This window comes from Molossus molossus, unplaced genomic scaffold, assembly GCF_014108415.1.
Source record: "Molossus molossus isolate mMolMol1 unplaced genomic scaffold, mMolMol1.p scaffold_m16_p_23, whole genome shotgun sequence".
NCBI classification, from domain to species: Eukaryota; Metazoa; Chordata; class Mammalia; order Chiroptera; family Molossidae; genus Molossus; species Molossus molossus.
The window spans coordinates 14,407,119-14,426,292 of record NW_023425359.1 but is presented as its reverse complement, the minus strand read 5'-3'; the positions used below and the strand labels follow the sequence as shown (position 1 = coordinate 14,426,292).

General features: G+C 53.6%; 2 protein-coding genes across 6 annotated transcripts in view; one reads left to right on the top strand and one right to left on the bottom strand.

The window, feature by feature from the left end:
* Positions 1-7,741, top strand: part of EPHX1 (epoxide hydrolase 1) — a 34,742-nt gene extending 27,001 nt beyond the window's left edge. For all 4 annotated transcript variants that reach the window (XM_036277481.1, XM_036277479.1, XM_036277478.1 and 1 more), the window contains 6 exons: positions 1,402-1,629; positions 2,218-2,347; positions 2,843-3,048; positions 5,169-5,277; positions 6,656-6,781; positions 7,287-7,741. In XM_036277481.1, the coding sequence (XP_036133374.1) occupies positions 1,402-1,629; positions 2,218-2,347; positions 2,843-3,048; positions 5,169-5,277; positions 6,656-6,781; positions 7,287-7,488 (1,001 nt within the window). In that variant the 3' untranslated portion in view covers positions 7,489-7,741. The remainder of the gene's footprint in view (positions 1-1,401; positions 1,630-2,217; positions 2,348-2,842; positions 3,049-5,168; positions 5,278-6,655; positions 6,782-7,286) is intronic.
* Positions 7,742-8,375: 634 nt separating this feature from the next.
* The window catches only part of TMEM63A (transmembrane protein 63A), a 30,348-nt gene continuing 19,549 nt past the window's right edge, over positions 8,376-19,174 (bottom strand). Inside the window, exons 16-25 of one of the 2 annotated variants that reach the window (XM_036277473.1) lie at positions 16,813-16,836; positions 16,452-16,558; positions 16,259-16,345; positions 15,449-15,511; positions 14,623-14,785; positions 13,394-13,499; positions 12,147-12,314; positions 11,160-11,275; positions 10,759-10,821; positions 8,376-9,385 (exon numbers count right to left, since the gene is read on the bottom strand). In XM_036277473.1, coding sequence (XP_036133366.1) covers positions 9,218-9,385; positions 10,759-10,821; positions 11,160-11,275; positions 12,147-12,314; positions 13,394-13,499; positions 14,623-14,785; positions 15,449-15,511; positions 16,259-16,345; positions 16,452-16,558; positions 16,813-16,836 — 1,065 coding nt within the window. In that variant the 3' untranslated portion in view covers positions 8,376-9,217. The remainder of the gene's footprint in view (positions 9,386-10,758; positions 10,822-11,159; positions 11,276-12,146; positions 12,315-13,393; positions 13,500-14,622; positions 14,786-15,448; positions 15,512-16,258; positions 16,346-16,451; positions 16,559-16,812; positions 16,837-19,174) is intronic. The other variant, XM_036277474.1, reaches the window with a different exon arrangement.

Sequence of the window (19,174 nt, the reverse complement as noted above, 5' to 3'; positions counted from 1 at the left end):
ATATGTAGAAAATATACATTAAATATGCATTTGATATTGTAGAAAATTAGAAAGTACATGTAACATAAAAAAGAAAATGAAAGCACTTGAAATTCTCCTGCTCAGAATTTTTTTTTTTACAATTTTGTAATTTATCCTTCCAGACTTTAAAATCCATATACATGCAGATATATGATTGTTTGTGAAAAGTGGATCAGACAATGGATATGTCTTAGTAATTTGCCTTTACCACGTAGTGATATATACTGAATGGTTTTCTGTCAAATAAATACATATCTTCCCTGCCCAGCTGCTGTGGCTCAGTGGACTGAGAGTCATCCCATGGACTGAGAGGTCCCGGTTTGATTCCCGGCCAGGGCACATGCCTGGGTTGTGGGCTCGATCCCCAGTAGGGTCGTGCAGGAGGCAGCTGATTGATGTATCTCTCTCACATCCATGTTTCTCTCTCTCCCTCTCTCCCTCTTTTCCACTCTATCTAAAAATCAGTGGGAAAATATCCTTGGGTGAAGATTAACCAAAAGAAAAAAAGAAAAGAAAGGGAGGGAAGGAGGGAAGAAGGAAGGAAGGAAGGAAGGAAGGAAGGAAGGAAGGAAGGAAGGAAGGAAGGAAGGAAGGAAGGAAAAAAGGGAAATACACAGTTACATTGTCATTTCGAGGCTGTATTGTATTCCAGGATACTGTTAAACTGTAATCTATTTCATTCTCTGTTGCTAGATATATGGGGCTCGTCCCCCGATATTTAAATTATTGAACATGGCCTTGGCCGGTTTGGCTCAGCGGTTAGAGCGTCGACCTGCGGTCCCGAGAGACCCGGGTTCGGTTCCCGCCAAGGGCATGTACCTTGGTTGCAGTTTGTCCTCGGCCCTGGTTGGTCATGCAGGTGGCAGCCACTCGATGTGTCCCTTTCACGTCAATGTTTCTCTCTCTCTCTTCCTTTCTCTCCCTCCCACTCTACCTGAACAAAAAATAGAAAAATGTCCTCAGGTGAGGATAAAAATAAAATAAAAAAATTATTGAACACGTGTTTGTTGAGCCCTGCCATGAGCCAGGACCTGTTCTGGGCTCTGGGAAAACAACAGTGCACGAATGGCCATGGCCTTGGCCTCAGAGAGCTCATGTCATTTGCACAGGCCACAGGAAAGTACCTCCCTTGCAGGGTCACGAAGGCTGAGTGCCCATGGAGCTGGAGTATGGTGTAAACTGCTGGCCTGTGTTGGTGGTTATTACTGTTATTACTGTGATCAGTACCATGGCAGTGGGGGGCTGAGGTGGCAGCACCCACTGTCTGAGCTCTGGAGGGTACAGAGCCTAACTGGATACCTGGGGGCCATGGCCGCAGCCTCCCCAGCTGCAGGGCCCTCTCCCCTTTGTCCCCCACCCTGACTATGCTCTGTCCCCCAGGGCTGAACATCCATTTCATCCATGTGAAGCCCCCGCAGCTGCCTGCCGGCCGCACCCCAAAGCCCTTGCTGATGGTGCATGGCTGGCCTGGCTCCTTCTACGAGTTTTATAACATCATCCCGCTCCTGACTGACCCCAAGACCCACGGCCTGAGCGACGAGCACGTCTTTGAAGTCATCTGCCCTTCCATTCCTGGCTATGGCTTCTCAGAGGCATCCTCCAAGAAGGGTAAGGGGGCTGCCGGGGGCTGCGGGCCTGCCCCTCCTCACCTGCGGGGACCAGTCTTCCCCCTGGGCTCCCCATCTGGGAGAGTGAGGCGGGGAGTCGGCTGGGACCCCTTCCCTCCGAGCCTAAGGGGGGGGGGAGAGGAGCAAGGAGGCATTGTCATTATACACAGGGCCCAGGCACCCTCTCGGGCCTGAGGCGGGTGGTGGGCGAGGGTCTGCGCAGAGGCCTGACTCCCAGAGTCAAGGTCATGGCTGTTCGGTGCTGACTGGGGGCCTGAACTGCAGTGTTCTGAGAGCTCCCCACTCCAGGGCAAGCCGGGGACTGTCCCGGGCCAGCAGGACTGACCTAGCCCCTCACGCCATGTGGGCCCACAGACGCTCCCCTGGGCTGGCCGGAACCCATCTGCCCGCTCACTCCCTGGCCACCAAGGCGGGCATCGGGCACTCCACCTTTGGGTACAGGATTCTATCTCTCCTGAGCTGCTCTTACCTAGCTTGCGGCAAGGGGGTGTGAGGAGTGTCACAGGCCATGGGAGGACCTAAGGAGTGGCCGCTCCATGACTCTGTCCTCTTTCCCCCTCACAACCAGGCTTGAACTCAGTGGCGACCGCTAGGATCTTTTATAAGCTGATGCTGCGGCTGGGCTTCCAGGAATTCTATACTCAAGGTGGGGACTGGGGGTCCCTGATCTGCACCAACATGGCCCAGCTGGTGCCCAGGTGAGGGTCACTTTCAGGTGTGTGTGCATCTACAAGTTGGACATCTGTGCAGCATGGCAGGGTTGTTCACGCTGGGCCCTGCCTGGACATGGTGTCTGAGTCTTGGGGCGTCCTCTTGCTAGGATGCTGTGAGCCAGGGGAGAGGGGCAGGTCTCCCTGGCATTCAGCTCTGCCCGGGGCACTAGGACATGGATCCACCCTTCATTTGATATCACACAGGGTTGGAGACTTCAGGCCAGATGCCCAGGCAGAGAGGGCCAGTTAGAGGAGGGGAAGGTCAGGGAATAGACCTTCCTAATGGAACAAACCCTGGGAGCAACTGGACCAGAACTTTCTAGAAACCAGTTTCTCGCCAACCTGCCCTTTCACCTCTATGGCTACCCCAGAGGGGCAGATGCTGAAGGGGGCTGGTCCTGGTGTCCTCTTCTTCCTGTTTCTCCACCCCCCCTTGCCTTGACACCAGCCAAGCCTCACCTGGCCCCTCTCTGTCCTCAGCCACGTGAAAGGCCTGCACTTGAACATGGCCTTCGTTTTAAGAAATTTCTACCCCCTGACTCTTTTCTTGGGACCACGTTTCCGGAAGCTTTTTGGCTACACCGAGAGGGATATGGAGCTGATGTACCCCCTGAAGAAGATTTTCTTCAGCCTGATAAGGGAGAGCGGCTACATGCATATCCAGAGCACCAAGCCGGACACTGTGGGTATGTGCTGGGAGGTGGCCCCGCTCAGTGGCCCCTCCACCAGGGGCCAGGGAGGGGTTTACAGCCATTCCATTCAGGAAGGCTCCCAACCAGGGGAGGCCTCGCCTACCCCCAGGGGCACTGCTCACAGGTGACAACCTCTCTGAGGGACTTGGAGCTCTTTCAACCCTTAAACTGCATTTTTCCATGGAAGTGACTTGATGCGTGGTCATCAAACTCCCAAACATTTCCATTTAGCGGGTTTCATATTCCTAGTGGCTCTGCCACCGGATCCCTCCACCCCTGAGAGATGGAGAGGGCTGGTGGAGGAGGAAGCCTGGGGGCTTGGTCCCTCTGGAGCTGTGGGGGCAGAGGAGGGGGTGCCCCAGGGCCCAGAGCGGGAATCTCCATGACAACTAGAGGCCCAGCAACTGTTTCTGCCACCGGGGTCCTATTAAAGGATCATTAAAAAAAAAAAGACACCCTGGCTGGTTTTGCTCAGCGGTTAGAGCGTCAGCCTGCGGTCCAGAGAGACCTGGGTCCAGTTCCTGCTAAGGGCACGTAACTCGGTTGCAGTTTGTCCCGGCCCTGGTTGGGGTCGTGAGGGTGGCAACCACTTAATGTGTCCCTTTCACATTGATGTTTCTCTCTCTTCCTCTCCCTCCCACTCAATCTGAACAACAACAACAACAACAACAACAAAAAAGTGGGAAAAATGTCCTCGGGTGAGGATAAAAAAAGACAAAAACATTTAAAAAGATAAAATCATACAAATATAAAATGAACACATGTCAAAGATTTCACTTAACTCATTAATTAACTAATAAAGGACCCAGCAGAATGTGAAACAGAACAGTTCAAAGGCAATTAGGAACACTAAAATTAATAGGCTAATAGATGCAAACCGTCAAAATCCCCAGTAATAGTCATTTAAGTCTCCATTTGCTTCTCTGTGAACAAGAAACACGCAGGGGGAAAGGAGGGACGTCTGTAATACCTTCAACAACAAAGATAAATCCAAACAAAAAGAAGCATTTGCATAACTGTCTGTTTTCAGTTTACAGAGCTATGAAGCCTCCGTCAGGCGAGAGAATAGGGGACCCCTGGAGAGTCAGATAACCCTGGAAGCACCCACCAGACGACCCCCCAATCCCACTCCGAGAGCACCCAGGAATAGTTTTGTCTGTCTCAAAGTCCTTTATAGTTTTCAGGACAGTCCTAAGCTCAACATACATTAGGCAACTCATGAAAATAATAGTGCTTCATAAAAGCATTTTTCCCCTCTGATTATAAAAGTAATCCACACTCATTTTCAAAAAACTGAAAGATGCAAAAACCACAAAACAGAAACGACAGTCACATGTCCCCACGCCTCCCTCCCTACCTTCCCTGTTCCCAGCCTTCAAACAAATTTGCTAACATTTTGGTTGATGAATTTTCACAAGTGGAATCCGTCCATATAACCAGAAACAGAACACGACCCGCCGGCCCAGAAGTCCCCTGCCCTGTCCCCCAAACCGCCAGGGTAACACTCTCCTGACTTGAGACAGATAGATGGATTTTTGCCTGTTTTGATACTTTATATGAAGTGGAATTCTAGAGTAGGTACCTCTTCTAAGTCTGGCTTCTTTGGCTTAATCTTATGTTTGGGAGATTCGCCCGTGCTGCTGTCCTAGCCATTTTAATGCTTGCCCAGTATTACAGCGTGTGGGTGGATCAATATTTATTTGTAACTGATCCCCTATTTTGGGCTTTTAGGTTGTTTCTCAATTTTTCACTAATCATAGCATATAAACAAAAAACAAAAAAACCCACCTTTTTAAAAATAGCTATCATATATATTTCTCATTTGGATCTCACAAAACCCAGAGTCACAGACCCTTCCGTTTGAAGGAAGCTGCCCATACAGTATGGATTCCCATGAGGCAGTGGGGAGGTATCACCCCTTTTATCAGGCATGAGGATTCTGAGGCAAGGGTTAAGGAAGTGAGGTGCAGGAGCACCCCAGTCAGGGCAGAGTGGTGCCCCGCCATGGGCTCCCTGGCCCTGGCACTGCTCCGAGGGGCCTGCACCACACCTCAGCCCTGACGGCCAGCTCCCTGGTCCCAGGCCTGAGTCCCTCTTGCTTCTCCCTGTGCCAGGCTGTGCCCTTAATGACTCCCCCGTGGGACTAGCTGCCTATATTCTAGAGAAGTTTTCCACCTGGACCAATGCGGAGTTCCGGGACCTGGAGGACGGCGGCCTTGAGAGGTGAGACCCGGGGCACCCCTCGTCACAGCAGCGCCTTCCTCACTCCTCCTCGCCGTCTTCACTGGGGGGGGCACCAGGCTCCCAGGTTGGAATCCAGCGGAGAAGGGCATGGGAGGAGCAGCCGCTCCGTGGACTTGGATTTCTTCAAAGGCCGGGAAGGCAGGGCTGTGGGTGGGCACTGAGGGCTGGGACCCTCTGAGGAGGTGGCAGCTGAAATCCGAGAGCACGGGTTTATAATGGACCCATCAGCAGGGCGGGAGTCCCCTCAGGTCTGTGGACTGTCAGGTGGGTCCAGGTGGCAGAAGGCCTCAGGGAAGGACACTGAAGGGGTGAGTGTCATTGGAAGCTAGAAGGTCTGGGTCCACTGGGCAGTTATTCCCAGGGGTGAAGGGTGGAAGCTGGTGGGGTGAATGATGGGGTGGGGAGAAGAGTGGGGAAAAGTGGGGGCCCAGAAGGCACAGCCAGTGGGCAGAGGGCAGGCCATGGAGGGCTGGGGAGGGGGGGCTCTGGATGCAGAGTGGGGGGAGGGAGCCCAGCCCAGGGGAATGTGGGGCTTCCAGAGTCCACAGACCCTGTGCTCCAACAGTGACAGCCAAGTGACTGTTCCTCCTGGAGGCTGGGGCCCTGCGGCCTGAGTGGAGTCAGCCTGCTCTGAAGTCCAGGCTGGAGGAAAAACGCTGTGTCTCGTGCTGAGTGGGGGACTCTGCAGAGCCCTCGGCTCCCTCCTGGGGTGACCCAGGTTTGGCAGAGGCACACGGGCAAGCTGCGGGCTGGTGAACGGAAATGCCCCGGAACTGCTGGTTCTGCCCTGCTGCTCGGGGGCTAGACTGGGCCAGGGCCCAGGGTTCTGAAGGCTGCCTGGAGACCAGGGTCTGCCCAGGGCCTGGCAGGCTCAGCCCCATCTGAGGATGGTCCGGGGAAGGTGTGTACTGTGGACACCAGAGTGGGCGATGCCTCTGAGCAGGGGGTGCAGCATCCGCTCACAGACGTCCCGGACCCCACCTCCCGGACCCTCGTAGTGACCAGCTCAAGGCCCCTGGGCTCGGTTGACCTCACCTGCTCCTTCCCACCTGGGTGGAACCTCGGGGGCCTGGGGGCAGGGATGGCTGACACCACCCAGGATGATGGTGAAACCAGCACAGCCCGCTTCATACGTGGTCAGCACTCTGCATCCACGACCTGTCATCGTGGTAGGTGGTGATACTGGCCAAGCCTGCCCTGCCTGTGGCATGGGAACAGCACCCCCAACCTTGCAGTGAGGTCTGAGGAAGGAAGCCAGATGGGCACGGGGCCTGGGAAATGCTCACAGCCCAGGGTGGCAATTCTTGTTTGTTGTACAACTGCACCTGGCACTGAGAGAGGCCTTCTGCTTTCCCAGGAAGTTCTCCCTGGATGACCTGCTGACCATTATCATGATCTACTGGACAACCGGCACCATCACCTCCTCCCAGCGCTTCTACAAGGAGAACATGGGACACCACTTTATGGCCGACAAGCACCACCAGTGAGCCTGCCCCTGGGGCGGGGCCCTCCAAGGGAGGGAGTAGGGGAAGACCCGGCCTTGAACTCAGGGAGGGCATTCCACGGCAGAGGAGCACAGCCCGGCCCGCGGGTGCGGGTGCGCGGGGTGTGCAGAATGGGAGCCCAAGGTAAAGGTCCAGGTGTTCGCCTGTAGTCAGCTCCCAGAGGGAGTCCTGGGGCTCCCCAGGGCCAGGATGCTGGCCTCTGTGGCACTGACGGATCTGGGACTTCCGGTCGCCCTTTCCTAATCTCAGATGAAGACCCCGGGACAGCAGAAGGAAAGGGAACAAAGGTGGGGAGTGAGGCTGTCCCGTCCTACTCCCAGCCTGGGCAGCCCTTCCAGAAAAGAGGGTTCTTAGTGGGTTGGAATTGAGGGGGGTGGCTTATGACACCGCCACCCCACCTGCCTGCAGTCCCCTGGACCCCCTGTTGTGGGGGACAGGCTGCCAGGCAGCAGCCCACCCCTCGGGGATCTCTGTCCCTTCCAGGATGAAGGTCCACGTGCCCATGGGCTTCGCTGCCTTCCCTTGTGAGTTACTGCACGTCCCAGAGAAGTGGGTGAGGTTCAAGTACCCGAAACTCATCTCCTACTCTTACATGGCCCGTGGGGGCCACTTCGCTGCCTTTGAGGAGCCAAAGCTGCTTGCCCAGGACATCTGCAAGTTCGTGGGGCTGGTGGAGCAGCAGTGACGCCCCAGAGGCAGCCCCTGGCCCCCGGTGGCAGGCTCCCCACCGACACCTGCCCTTTTTCCTGGAGCCCCTGGTCTCCCAGGGCTAGCTCCCCTCCAGGGAGGCGGCCTCTGTCTCCTCTTGTTGCAGAGCCCCTTTCTGAGGAATGGGTTTACTTCTGTCCCCTACCATCCCCGGACCCCCACGCTCACACCTCCACGCACACTCCCCCGCACACATCAAGCAACATGTTCTGACAATAAATAATTTTACTCCTAAGAGTGGTTGGACCAAGTGATGAGCATGTGCCCCGACCCTACTTGGGGTTCCCCTTCCAGCAGAGCTCGCAGGTCTGCAGCCTGGACGGGGGAGGGGATCCCATTGCACCCTGGCAGGGGAGGGTGGGACAGGCCTGCTGGGGGCACCAGGACGCTGTTCTATCCCTGTCCGGTGCCCGGGGCAGCTCAGAGCAGAGGCTGCGGGGCTGACTGACTGCTGGGGACAGGGACAGGGACAGGGACCAGCCCACCTCTGGGGATTGAGGCAGCCTTCCTGGCTCTGTCCTGCCACCCACACCTACCTGTGACTCTCGCGCCCCCTGGAGGCAGTAGGAAGGCAGTGTCTCTGGCAAGTGCCCAAAGTTGTCTCTCAGTCCTGAGATTGGGGGAGGGGGCCGGTTTGGCTCAGAGGTTGGAGCGTGGGCCTGCAGACCAGAGTCCCAGGTTCGGTTCCCACTAGCGGCACGTAAGGCAAGGGACTGCCTTCCTACTGGGGTCACAGCTCAAGGGTGGTGCACAGCCCTGCACCCAGCCCAGGCACCCCCCCCCTCTCCCCCTGCCACAGTCCTCCCTGGGCTCCTAGGAGGCTCTGAGCACTACTCTCCCCTGGCCCCCACCTTGGAGGGAGCAGACAGGAGCCAAGGACTGGAGACTGAGCCCCACGCATTAACCCTGAAGAGGCAGGAAAGGCTGGATCTCACCGGTGTGGCTGAATGGGCACTTTATTAGTGGTTCGAATTGTTCCTGACTGCTGTGGGATGACCCTGGCCCAGCCACAGTGTCGCTGGCAACATGATACAAAAACGGACCATAGCAGGGTGCAGAGGTGTGTGCGCGGAGCCTGCACCGAACATTCCTGTTCTGCTCCCCACAGCTCACTGCTGCGGCGCAGGCTTAACGCACAGAGCAGGGCCGGAATGACCCTGGACCGTCTTTGTCTTCTGGCCCGGTCCCAGGCGTAGCCTGCCGCAGCCTCTTTGATTGTCAGTTGGTCGTCTGTGTCTAGAGAGGGGCGGGTATATGCGTGCTCAGAGGGAGGAGGTTTTCCACTTGTTACATTCTCCCTACTACCCGAGTCACCACAACCCATGGCCCTGGAGGGACACAACTCCAACACATGATCTTGCCAATAATCACAGGGACATCATCCAACTACAGAGTCGGACAGCGCAGAAGGGGGATGGAAACGAGCAGAACCCGGGCTCGCACGCAAGCGAGGGTAGGGAGTTGCACCTGGTCCCCTCACTGCTGCTGTGACCAGAAAACACCGCCCAGTGACAGTCCTGCTCCAAACCCTTCAGCCTAGAGCTGGAGCCGCTTCCTGGCTGGTTTCGTCCTTTCAGAGCAGCGGGGCTTTAAAAGGTGGACAGAAGTCTCGGACTTGGTTGGGGTCAATGTCGAGCTGCTTCTCCACCGGCATCGCCTCACCCTCCGGCTCCCTGAGCCTGGCCCAGGCCAGAGCTTGCCCGCTCTCAGGCCTCCTGGTAGGCAGCTGCCACGCTGTCCGCAGGGCTCTGGGCCAGGCACTGTCCGGGGACAGTCCCACTGATATTGTGGATGGCTCCATAAGTCTGCTGCTGCTGCGGGTACAGAGCCGTTCTCTCGGAGGCCAAGCCACTCAGAATCCGGGGCACATAGGGCTGCCAACAAATGAGGTGTTAGTGCTTGGGTGGGCCTGAGATGCTGTACCCCATTCCTCCCCACACAGTGCTCATAAAGGACACATAAAGAAATAACATCGGCCGACCGGTGTGGCTCAGTGGTTGAGTGTCGACCCATGCACCAAGAGGTCGCTGGTTCGATTCCTGGTCAGGGCCCAGGCCCAGGTTGTGGGCCCGATCCCCAGTGGGGGGCATGCAGGAGGAGACCAGTCGATGTTCTCTCTCCCTCTCACATCCTCTCTCTCTAAAATCAATACAGGAAAAAAATATGTTTAAAAAAAAAAAAAAGGAATAACATCAATTTAGGACATCAGGACCCAAAATATGCCAACTGCAGAATTTCCCAGCAGCCAGAGCAAAGCAGGAAATACAATCGATTAGACAGCTCTCATGACCATAGAGAAAGAAACGCACACACCTGTTTCTCAGAGGAAGCGACTTTCCCCAGCACTGGATCCTCGGAGAATTTCTCATTTATACAGGAAACAAGTCTCCCTACACAGGCCAGGCCTAGAGTGCTGCTAACCCCAAGACACAGCCCTGCCCTGCTCGTCCCAGACCCAGGGTGAGAGGGAGGGGTCTCCATCATCCATCTGCCCCGTGTCTTCCCCTGTCTGGCAGGCAGAGCACAGGTGTGCCTCCGGGTGATGAGTCTTCCTGAGAACCCTCTCTGGGGCTGGTCCACAGACAGACACTGATAAGAGGGCCTGACACCTGGGAGGCAGCCACCGGCGCGAACACTGCTGACGAGAGGGCCCGCCTGTCAGGTGGCCAGTGGTCATGGCTCTGGGATCCTGTGGCTCCCTTTTCCTTTCCCAGCCCCACTTAGGAGCAGGGCCCTGGGGGCCACAAGCAGGGGGAACCAGGAAGGAAAGGGGCTGGTGTCTTCCTAACACAGGGCCGCTCTGAAGCCGTGCAGTGTTCATTTCTTGAACTCAAAGGGGAGCTGGTTTTGACACCAGGGAGGACCTCACTCAGGCAGGTGCTGGTGAGACGTTTGTGATCAGCTTCCCCAAACCATAGGGCCCGGTGATACTGCCTCACCAAAGGCCCCAACTGGCCAGGCATCAAATATGCAAAGAAGGAATGTGAGCGGGGGAACTGAAACCAAGGGGGATGGGCATATATCCTGGCAAAACTAATTCTTCTCAGCTAGGGGTGCAGCTTCACGTATACACGTTCAAGCACCCAGAGGGACCAGGCATTCCTTCTCAACTGACATCAATCCAGCAACCTGCCTGACACACGATCAAGAGACTTCTATCTCAATGAGAGATGATCAAAGTACATTAGCGGGGCCCACCTGGTGGAGGCGGTGCCAGTGCTCAGTGCTGGGGGGGACCCGAACTTACTGTGTACGGTGGGGGTACGTAGGCCTGGGCCTCACCTCCTTTGTCACTCGCCGACTCTTCTGTCTGCAGGTAACAGCAGAAACTTCCAATGATAAACAAAACTGATCTTCCTGAACTAACACCCTCCAAACAAGCAGACCATTAACACCCCGAATAATAGTACCAGCTGGCACCAGGCTCCCAGTGGCAGGCAGCCCAAGAGGGCGTGGTGAGGGCCGTGCAGGGAGCAGGGAAGGGGTGGGGAGGGAAGCCGTACACATGATACCCACTACCCAACCCTTTCCCTGGATAAACAAAACCTGGAGAAGGCTGCTGATATGTGAATGGGTGGGGGAGGGGTGAACAGTGATCCCACATCTCCTCCCTGATCCTGGCTGCGGGCGGTGGGAGGGGGTCTCTACCTTGTAGTTCAGAGGGCTGAGGTGCTTGAAGCATCCAAAGCAGGTGTAGGCCAGGCAGATCAGGATGGTGAGCAGCACCACCAGGAAGCTGAACAGGGTGGCAGGGGCCGTCAGACCTGGGGACAAAGGGATGTCAGCCTTAGCGAAGGAGGGAGGGAGGGGCTGCCTACCCTCTCCCTGCTGAGGAAGACGCCCACACCTGGTGCAGGAACTGTGGGTGACTTCTCCCTGGGGCAAAACATAAAGAGAAGGCACTGCCCCCAAGCAGCTGGGATACTAAGTCAGTGGCAATTTGCCAGCTTCTGTGTGTTGGGTCCGCTCCTTGCAGCCTCCAGTGTCCTGGGTTAGGTTGGGTGGAGGCTCCCCCAGAAGACTGGGGCGGAGGCACACATCTGTCCTGCCTTTTTCTTTTTCCCAAGAGTGTAGGTTTTCCCTCTTGCATGTCCCCACTGTGAGGCATGAGGACCTGGACCCATCCACCACTGCCAAAGAGCAATCTGGACCTGCTTCCCCATCTCCTCTGGTTCAGCCCCTCCACAGCTGATGAAGGGACCACCTCCTCTCTCAGGCTGTCTGAGGCAATCCACCTGGCCTTTGCCAGAGTTACACATGAGCTTGGGCGAGCTTAGGCTACACCCAACCAGCCCTGGCCTGGATGCCACATTCTGATTGGACACCCAGCCAACCTTCACCCTGAATGCTACATTCTGATTGGACATTCAATCAGCCCGCACCCTGGGTGCCACATTCTGATTGGACACCCAGCCAACCTTCACCCTGAATGCTACATTCTGATTAGACACTCAACCAGCCCGCACCGGTGCCACGTTCTGATTGGACACTCACCAGCCCTCACACTGGGTGCCACATCCAGAGTGAATACCAAGTTGATGCTGTTAAAGCAGCAAGGGATTTGACCGTGGGCGTGGCTATGGGAATGTGAGTCCAGGGCTGCCTCCCTACCCTGGGGTCAGAAGGGTCCCTCACCCAGGCGCAGGAAGGAGAAGAAGAAGAGCCAGAAGAGGCACAGGATGGGAGCCGCCAAGGCCTGGTTCACAGCCGCGAAATGGATCCTCTTCTCCAGCTTGGCTGGGAGGTAGGCAAAGTAGAGGTTGTGCCGGTCCACCATGTGCTTGAGCAGGATGTAGACGAGGCCTACAGAGATGGGGCTGTGAGCTGGAGACCCAGCTGGACCACAAGGGCCCCTCTGTCCCCTTCCTCCTGGGGTGGCTATCTGTGCATGGAACTGGGGCTGGGCTGCTGTTTGACCACACGAACCAGAAGGTGGGCGAAATGCATCAATGCAGATCTTGGCTGCTAGTGTCCTTACTCCCCCCCTCCCCCCTTCCTTTCCCCTCCCCCTTCCTGGCCTCTTTCTGACTCCAAGGAGTAGAGGTGTCTGTGATTCTGTGCCCATGGAACACTGAAATTCTAGCATCAATTGGGGAAAGAGACTATTGTACACTCAGAGGCCTGACCTCAGCTCTTCCTGGGCCCTCTCATGCTGAGCACTCCCCAGACCCCTCAATGCTCCCACCTGCCTTCCCTTCTCCCACCCAAGCTACCTTGTGTTTAGTTTTATTTTGTTTTGAAAGGGTAACACTGTACTTTAAACAGAGTACAAGAGAGTAAACAAGGAACACTAAAACTTCCTCCTACCCCCAAACCTCAGCTTTCACTGCCAACAGTCTCTTGGGAGTTCTGTTTCCTTCTAGACTCTACAGTCTTCCCTGTGTTGGCCTGTTCTTGATGTTTTATGTTAGTGGCAAGACCTTGGCCTTTAAAATTGAACAGTTCCAAGTTCAAATCCTGACTCTATGCACCGCTGACCTGTCTCAAGTGCTTCGTCTGTGAGAGGGGACAGAAACAAGGCCTGGCTTATGGGGTGGTGCGAGAGTGTGTGATCATCGTGGTGACTGGCCAGAGCGACAGCACACAGGAGAAACTCGATCGTTACCCGGCACTGGCTAGCGCTGCTGGAGAATCGACAAGAACGAGCGGTCAGCTGGCAGAGCAGCTCAGACCAGGGGAGGTACTGGGTGAGGCCAGTGGAAGGAATTCATAAAAAGTGAAATTAAATGTGGTGTCAACTGTGGCTCCTTGACAGCTCGTGGCTCTTCTGGCTATATGAGGTCCTCTGTTTGGGGGGCTCCATAATGCCCCGTGATGGCTGTCTCGGGGTGCTCGGTGGATCAGCCACCCTCCTACCCTGGACTGGCTTCAGGGCCGCTCACCAAATGGTGCGATGATGGGGCAGGTGATACTGTAGGCCATGATGACGGTGAAGACACACAGCATCCACGCGTACATGGCTCCGAACTCGAACTCGAAGGCCTGGTTCTGGGAGGAAGAAGGTGGTGAGGCGCTTACAGGCTCGTTCGGTCCCCACGCCCCCACCCCGCCCCCACCCCGCGGCTCCAGGTGCTGAGGGGAAAGCTGGGTGAGAAAACTTTGGAAATGGGAGACTCACAGCCCCCCACCTCTGAGGTCCCTTTTCTCCCCCCCAAGCTTTCTCCAGCTTCACTCAGCTCACACCCAGCCCTCCAAGGTGCAGTGGTTCGTGCCTTCTTAGCGTCTCCCTGCAGCTCCATGAGCCCCTGGAGGGCAGACGGTGTGTCTGAGGGACGCCTGTGGAGCGATCCCTACAGATTTTGTCATTAGACCCAATGTCAGCTCTGCCTCTTCTGGCATGTGTCCTGGGCCACGCGCCTAACCTCCCTATGGCTTAGTCTGTATATCTGCCAAGCAAGGTACCAGTAGTGCCCATCTGGTGGGGGGTCCTGACAATTGAAAGCATGCAGCACATCACTGACTTTCCTCTCACGGTACCCACATGGCAAAGGAGAATAAAAGAGAACCCACATAGCCCCGCCGCCGTGGCTCAGTGGATTGAGCACCGTCCCATGGACTGAGAAGTCCCGGTTCGATTCCCGGTCAGGGCACATGCCTGGGTTGCAGGCTCAATCCCCAGTAGGGGGCGTGCAGCAGGCAGCCGATAGATGTTTCTCTCTCACATCAATGTTTCTCTCCCTCTCTGAAAAATCAATAAAAACATATTTTTAGAAAAAGAGAGAACCCACACCACAAAATTTAGGAAACAAATGCCACAAGCCGCAACTGCCTTTGACATGTGATAATCTTAAGCATTTTATGTAAATGGTGCCCCCAAATAAAGAATGTATTGGTGTTAGTTAGTTGTGTGTGTGTGTGTGTGATCAGACTGTTTAAAATGCAAAAACCCACACTCTCCCCTCCAGCTGGTGAGTCAGAGTGAAGGTGTATGAAGACACACCACTGTCACAAAGGGTCCTCAGTCCTCCGCCCCCACAGAGGTGGCCCTGCGCCCCTGGTGAAAAGCACTTCCCAAAGTGCCCGGCACTGAGGCACTGAGCAAGGTGGCTGGGGACGCCCGAGGTGGGAAGCACAGGGGGAGTCAGTGCCCACCCAAGCCGCCAGCCAGCACCTGCTTGACGTTCCTGCGGTCGGCGGCCGTCTTGGCTGCGATCATGCGGAAGGTGTAGAGGATGAGCCCGGGCAGCCGCAGCAGCTCCATGCCGTTGCCGATGAAGGCCGAGGCGATGACGTAGTTCACAAAGAAGGCACCCTGGTCAGGCAGAAAGACGCACCTGGGGACCCGGGCAGGGGTGTGAGCTGAGAATCAGGACAGCCTCCTTCCTACCAAGAAAGGGGGTGACCCCAGGTACCCTGAAGCTTTGTACTTGGCCCTCCACTCGGTACGCGTGTGTGCAGTACGCACGTGCCAGGCACTGTTCTAGGCGCTGAGACTGAAGCAAAGCCCCTGACCCTTAGGTCTGCGGGCAGACGCTCTAACTGGAGCCAAATCGGCCAGGGCAGTGAGCATTACTGTTACGGGGCACGGTACAAGCTGAAAATACTAACAAGGACACACATGAGAAATAAATTTAGCTCCATTTTCCTGGCAAAAACAATCCGCAGTCCAGGCAGTCATCTGGTTCAGTGTTAATCATTCCCCATTCCTGCTCCCTGGCGCCCCTGAGACCCAGCAGCTGCTTCTCCCCAACGGCTCTGTTCTCGGTAAATGAGTTGCAAAGCACGAATGAGACTGTGACTAATTGAGTCTTGGCCTAAAAAAATTAACCACATTTTTGCACACGAAGCACAAAATGGGCCAGCTCCCATGGTGTAGCCAAAGGCTCTGCCCGGCCTCGGCCCAGCAGGAACCCGGTAGGGCAGGTGGGGAAGACCCGGGCCCTGTGGGACAGTCACCCAGGACCGTGGTTCAGAAACTCAACGTGGCTGATACTTACTCCAACCTGACAGTGGTGTCCGAGGAAGTTTTGTCAAAGAGCCACCGGAAGAAAAAATCCAGACTGAAAGACAAATGGATCCCGTAAGAATTTATTTCTAATACTCCATGGGATCACTACACACGTGTTCTTTCTTTTCTACTCTAAAAACCAGATCGAAAATAAAAATAAAAAAATAAAAAAAAATAAAATAAATAAAATAAAAATAGGCCAGATCTTCAGATCCACATTTACCCTTTATCTTAATGTTTTTCCTCACCCAGACACCTTTGCATTCATCTTCAGTTAGAGCGAGAGGGAGAGAAGGAGGAAGAGAGTGAGAAACATCGATGTGAGAGAGACACATCGACTGGTCACCACCCACACGACCCCAACCGGGGCTGGGGACAAACTACAACTGAGGTATGTGCCCTTAGCAGGAACCGAACCTGGGACTCTCTGGACCACGGGCTGATGCTCTAACTGCTGAGCCAAACCAGCCAGGGTATCACATTTACCCTTTAAAATGCCACTTACTACAGTGTGACACACCAAGGCCTACTTCAACAGAAACTTCCTTCCTGGAGATAAGTAAAGCCAGGATCAGATCCCGCCCTACGTGGAAGGTCATGGTAAATTGTGTTTTCGAGCTTAAAGAGATGGCATCTCCAGGAGAGTCAGTGGGCCAGCGCCACTGCATGCCAGGTGACTGTGACAGCTTAAATGCTACCGGGATTTGCATTTACTCCAAAACCGCTCATGCTCCTGAGGACAGTGCTCTCCAGACATGACCCTGATTCTAAATTTAGAGCAGGAGGTGGCCATGTGTACCTGGTGAGGCCGAGGGAGGGCAGAATCAGCACCATGAAGATCAAGAATATGTAGACCTTGGTCATCATGATCCGGTTTTCCCCTGACCTGCAGGAAGTCAGAGGTGACCACTCAGGGGACCCAGTGTCCCCGGTGTCCCCAGTAAGCTGTGTGCCCATTGCCCGGGGGCGGGGTCAGAGCTCCTGGCACTCACTTGGTCCAGTGAGACTCCAGCAGCGTAGAGTAGTAGACAATGGTCGGGAGCAGGGCCGAGAAGGACCACAGGAGGAGGGTTGGGAAGAACTGGCTGATGATCGGGTCCTGGAAAACAAGGTCCACAGCAGAGACAGTTGGTGGCTTTGAGACCATGACCTATTGCATGGCAGCTCAGTGAACTCCCGAGATTGGGGTTTGTTCGTCCGTGACCCCCGGAACCATTGCTGTGCCTGATGGTACAGGGTCAGTATTCCATACAGTTGGCTGAATAAACACTAGCACTTTATATTTGTACAGCAGAGCGCTTTAGAGTGAAGACAGCAATTTCACATATAATTGAATCCCCTTGTCTTACTCACCAGAGAGAGAAACTTCTCCATTCCCTATAAGAAAACCAATTACAGTGTCAAGGACAGACAGAACCCTGCAGGCCAGCACGCTTCCCCAGGGGGCCTGCCCACTCAGCTCCCAAGGGCCCAGCCAGAACGTCCCAGGACTGCTTCATGTTGTCCGCAGTCGTGTCTATGCCCATTGTACTTGTTACTGTAATGACATCACTTGATTAACTTCCTACTTTCCCTGATTAAATAAATGAGCATAAAAACAGAGGAGAAATTCTTTGAAAACTAAATTGGATACTTTGGAAAGACTTGACAAAGGCCGATTTCTAAATAATGCTGTTGAATTAGATGAGACTAAATTAACTGTAAAAGCCCTGGCCGGTTGTTCAGTGGTTAGAGCATCGGCCCTTGGACCAGGGGATCGCTGGTTTGATTCCCGGTCAAAAGCACATGCCTGCGTTGCAGGTTCAATCCCTGGCCTGGGTCAGGGTCATGCAGGAGGCAGCCAATCGATGTCTCACATTGATGTTTCTCTCTCTCTCTCTCTGTCCCTCCCTCCCTTCCACTCTCTCTAGAAATCAATGGAAAAATATCCTCAGGTAAGGATTAACAAAACAAAACAAAAAAAGACCAAGGAAAATGAAATCTGGGAGAGTTTTATACTTAGAATGGCTTTGCAAGTATCTTTCAATTCTTGCTTTCCTGTAAGAAACCAAAACTGCTATCACCAGCAAGGAAATAGGTATGGTTTTCATAAAATCAACAGAGAGGAACTCTAATCAGCAGATTTAATCTCAAACGAACAGGCTTTGACCGTACACCAAAAGATTGGCAAAGAAATGACCATTTATGTGCTTTAAATCTAGACAAAACTGCTTAATGTACACCATGCATTTTTTTTTATCCTCACCCGAGGACATTTCTTGATATTTTGTTCAGATAGAGTGGGAGGGAGAGAGAGAGAGAGAAACATCGATGTGAAAGGGACACATCGAGTGGCTGCCACCCACATAACCCAACCAGGGCCAGGGACAAACTGCAACTGAGGTACGTGCCCTTAGCGGGAACCGAACCCGAGTCTCTCGGGACAGCAGGCCGACGCTCTAACTGCTGAGCCAAACCGGCCAGGGCACACCATGCATTTTTTATTATATATTGAGTCAGATGAGAGAGCTTCAACCATCCATAGGCTCATTCAGTCACCATCACAACAGTCCCATGCGTGTAATACGGCAAACGTTTTGTCTTCAGTTTTCAGATGAAAAACCAAGGCTCAGAATTCATCAGCTAGGGCATGGCAGACCAAGGACCAGGACCTCAGGCCTCCAGCCCAGCACACTTTCCCAGACGGTGACTGCCCAAACGCCAGTGAAATTAGAGAAAAAAACAATATTTAAGGTGACATTTTAGCAAAGCCAACATCTTTGAAAGTAGATACCAATTTAGGGAGTGTTTAGCTATTATCCCATCAATTCTTCTAAGATTTTAAAAGCCATTCATAACCTATCTAGAATCAATGACTTTATAACAAGATTAGAAACTGAAATGTAAGAGAAGTGATTAGGTCATGGTGTTGCCATCCCAATCCAAGAAGCTCTTTCCATCCCTCCCCGCCCACTCCCAGTGGCCCCATCAGACACCGCACCACTGGCACTTGGCTGTAACTGTCACTCAGAGGCAGTCTGTGTTCTGCTGCCATCATAGGCCCCTGACGTCCACCACAAAGTCTATACAATTTTTTTTTTTTTTTAATCCTCACCCGAGGACATTTTTCCATTTTTTGTTCAGGTAGAGTGGGCGGGAGAGAGAGGATCAGAGAGAGAGAGAGAAACATCGATGTGAAAGGAACACATCAAGTGGCTGCCACCTGCACAACCGACCAGGGCCGGGGACAAACTGCAACCGAGGTACATGCCCTTAGTGGGAACCGAACCCGGGTCTCTCTGGACCGCAGGCCGACGCTCTAACCGCTGAGCCAAACCGGCCAGGGCAAAGTCTATACAATTTTTAATGGATGCTTAACGTGCTATCAGACCGAATATATTTCATACAACTAGAATGACACCTACTGATGAATATTTAGATTGATTCCATATATATAATTATATATAGGGTGTCCCCAAAAAATGTATACACACACTTTGACTAATTATAAAGCTAGTGTTTAATAAAATACATTTCATTTTCAAAATGTAATGGAATCTACAGATACCCTGTATATATATTTTTGGGACATCCTATATATATTCATTATGAATATATATAAAATGTAATTATATATTTAATATATATGTCATATATAATGATATACATATATACATATATACATACACACACACACATATATATATATTATGATATTGTAGTAAATGTGGTCATG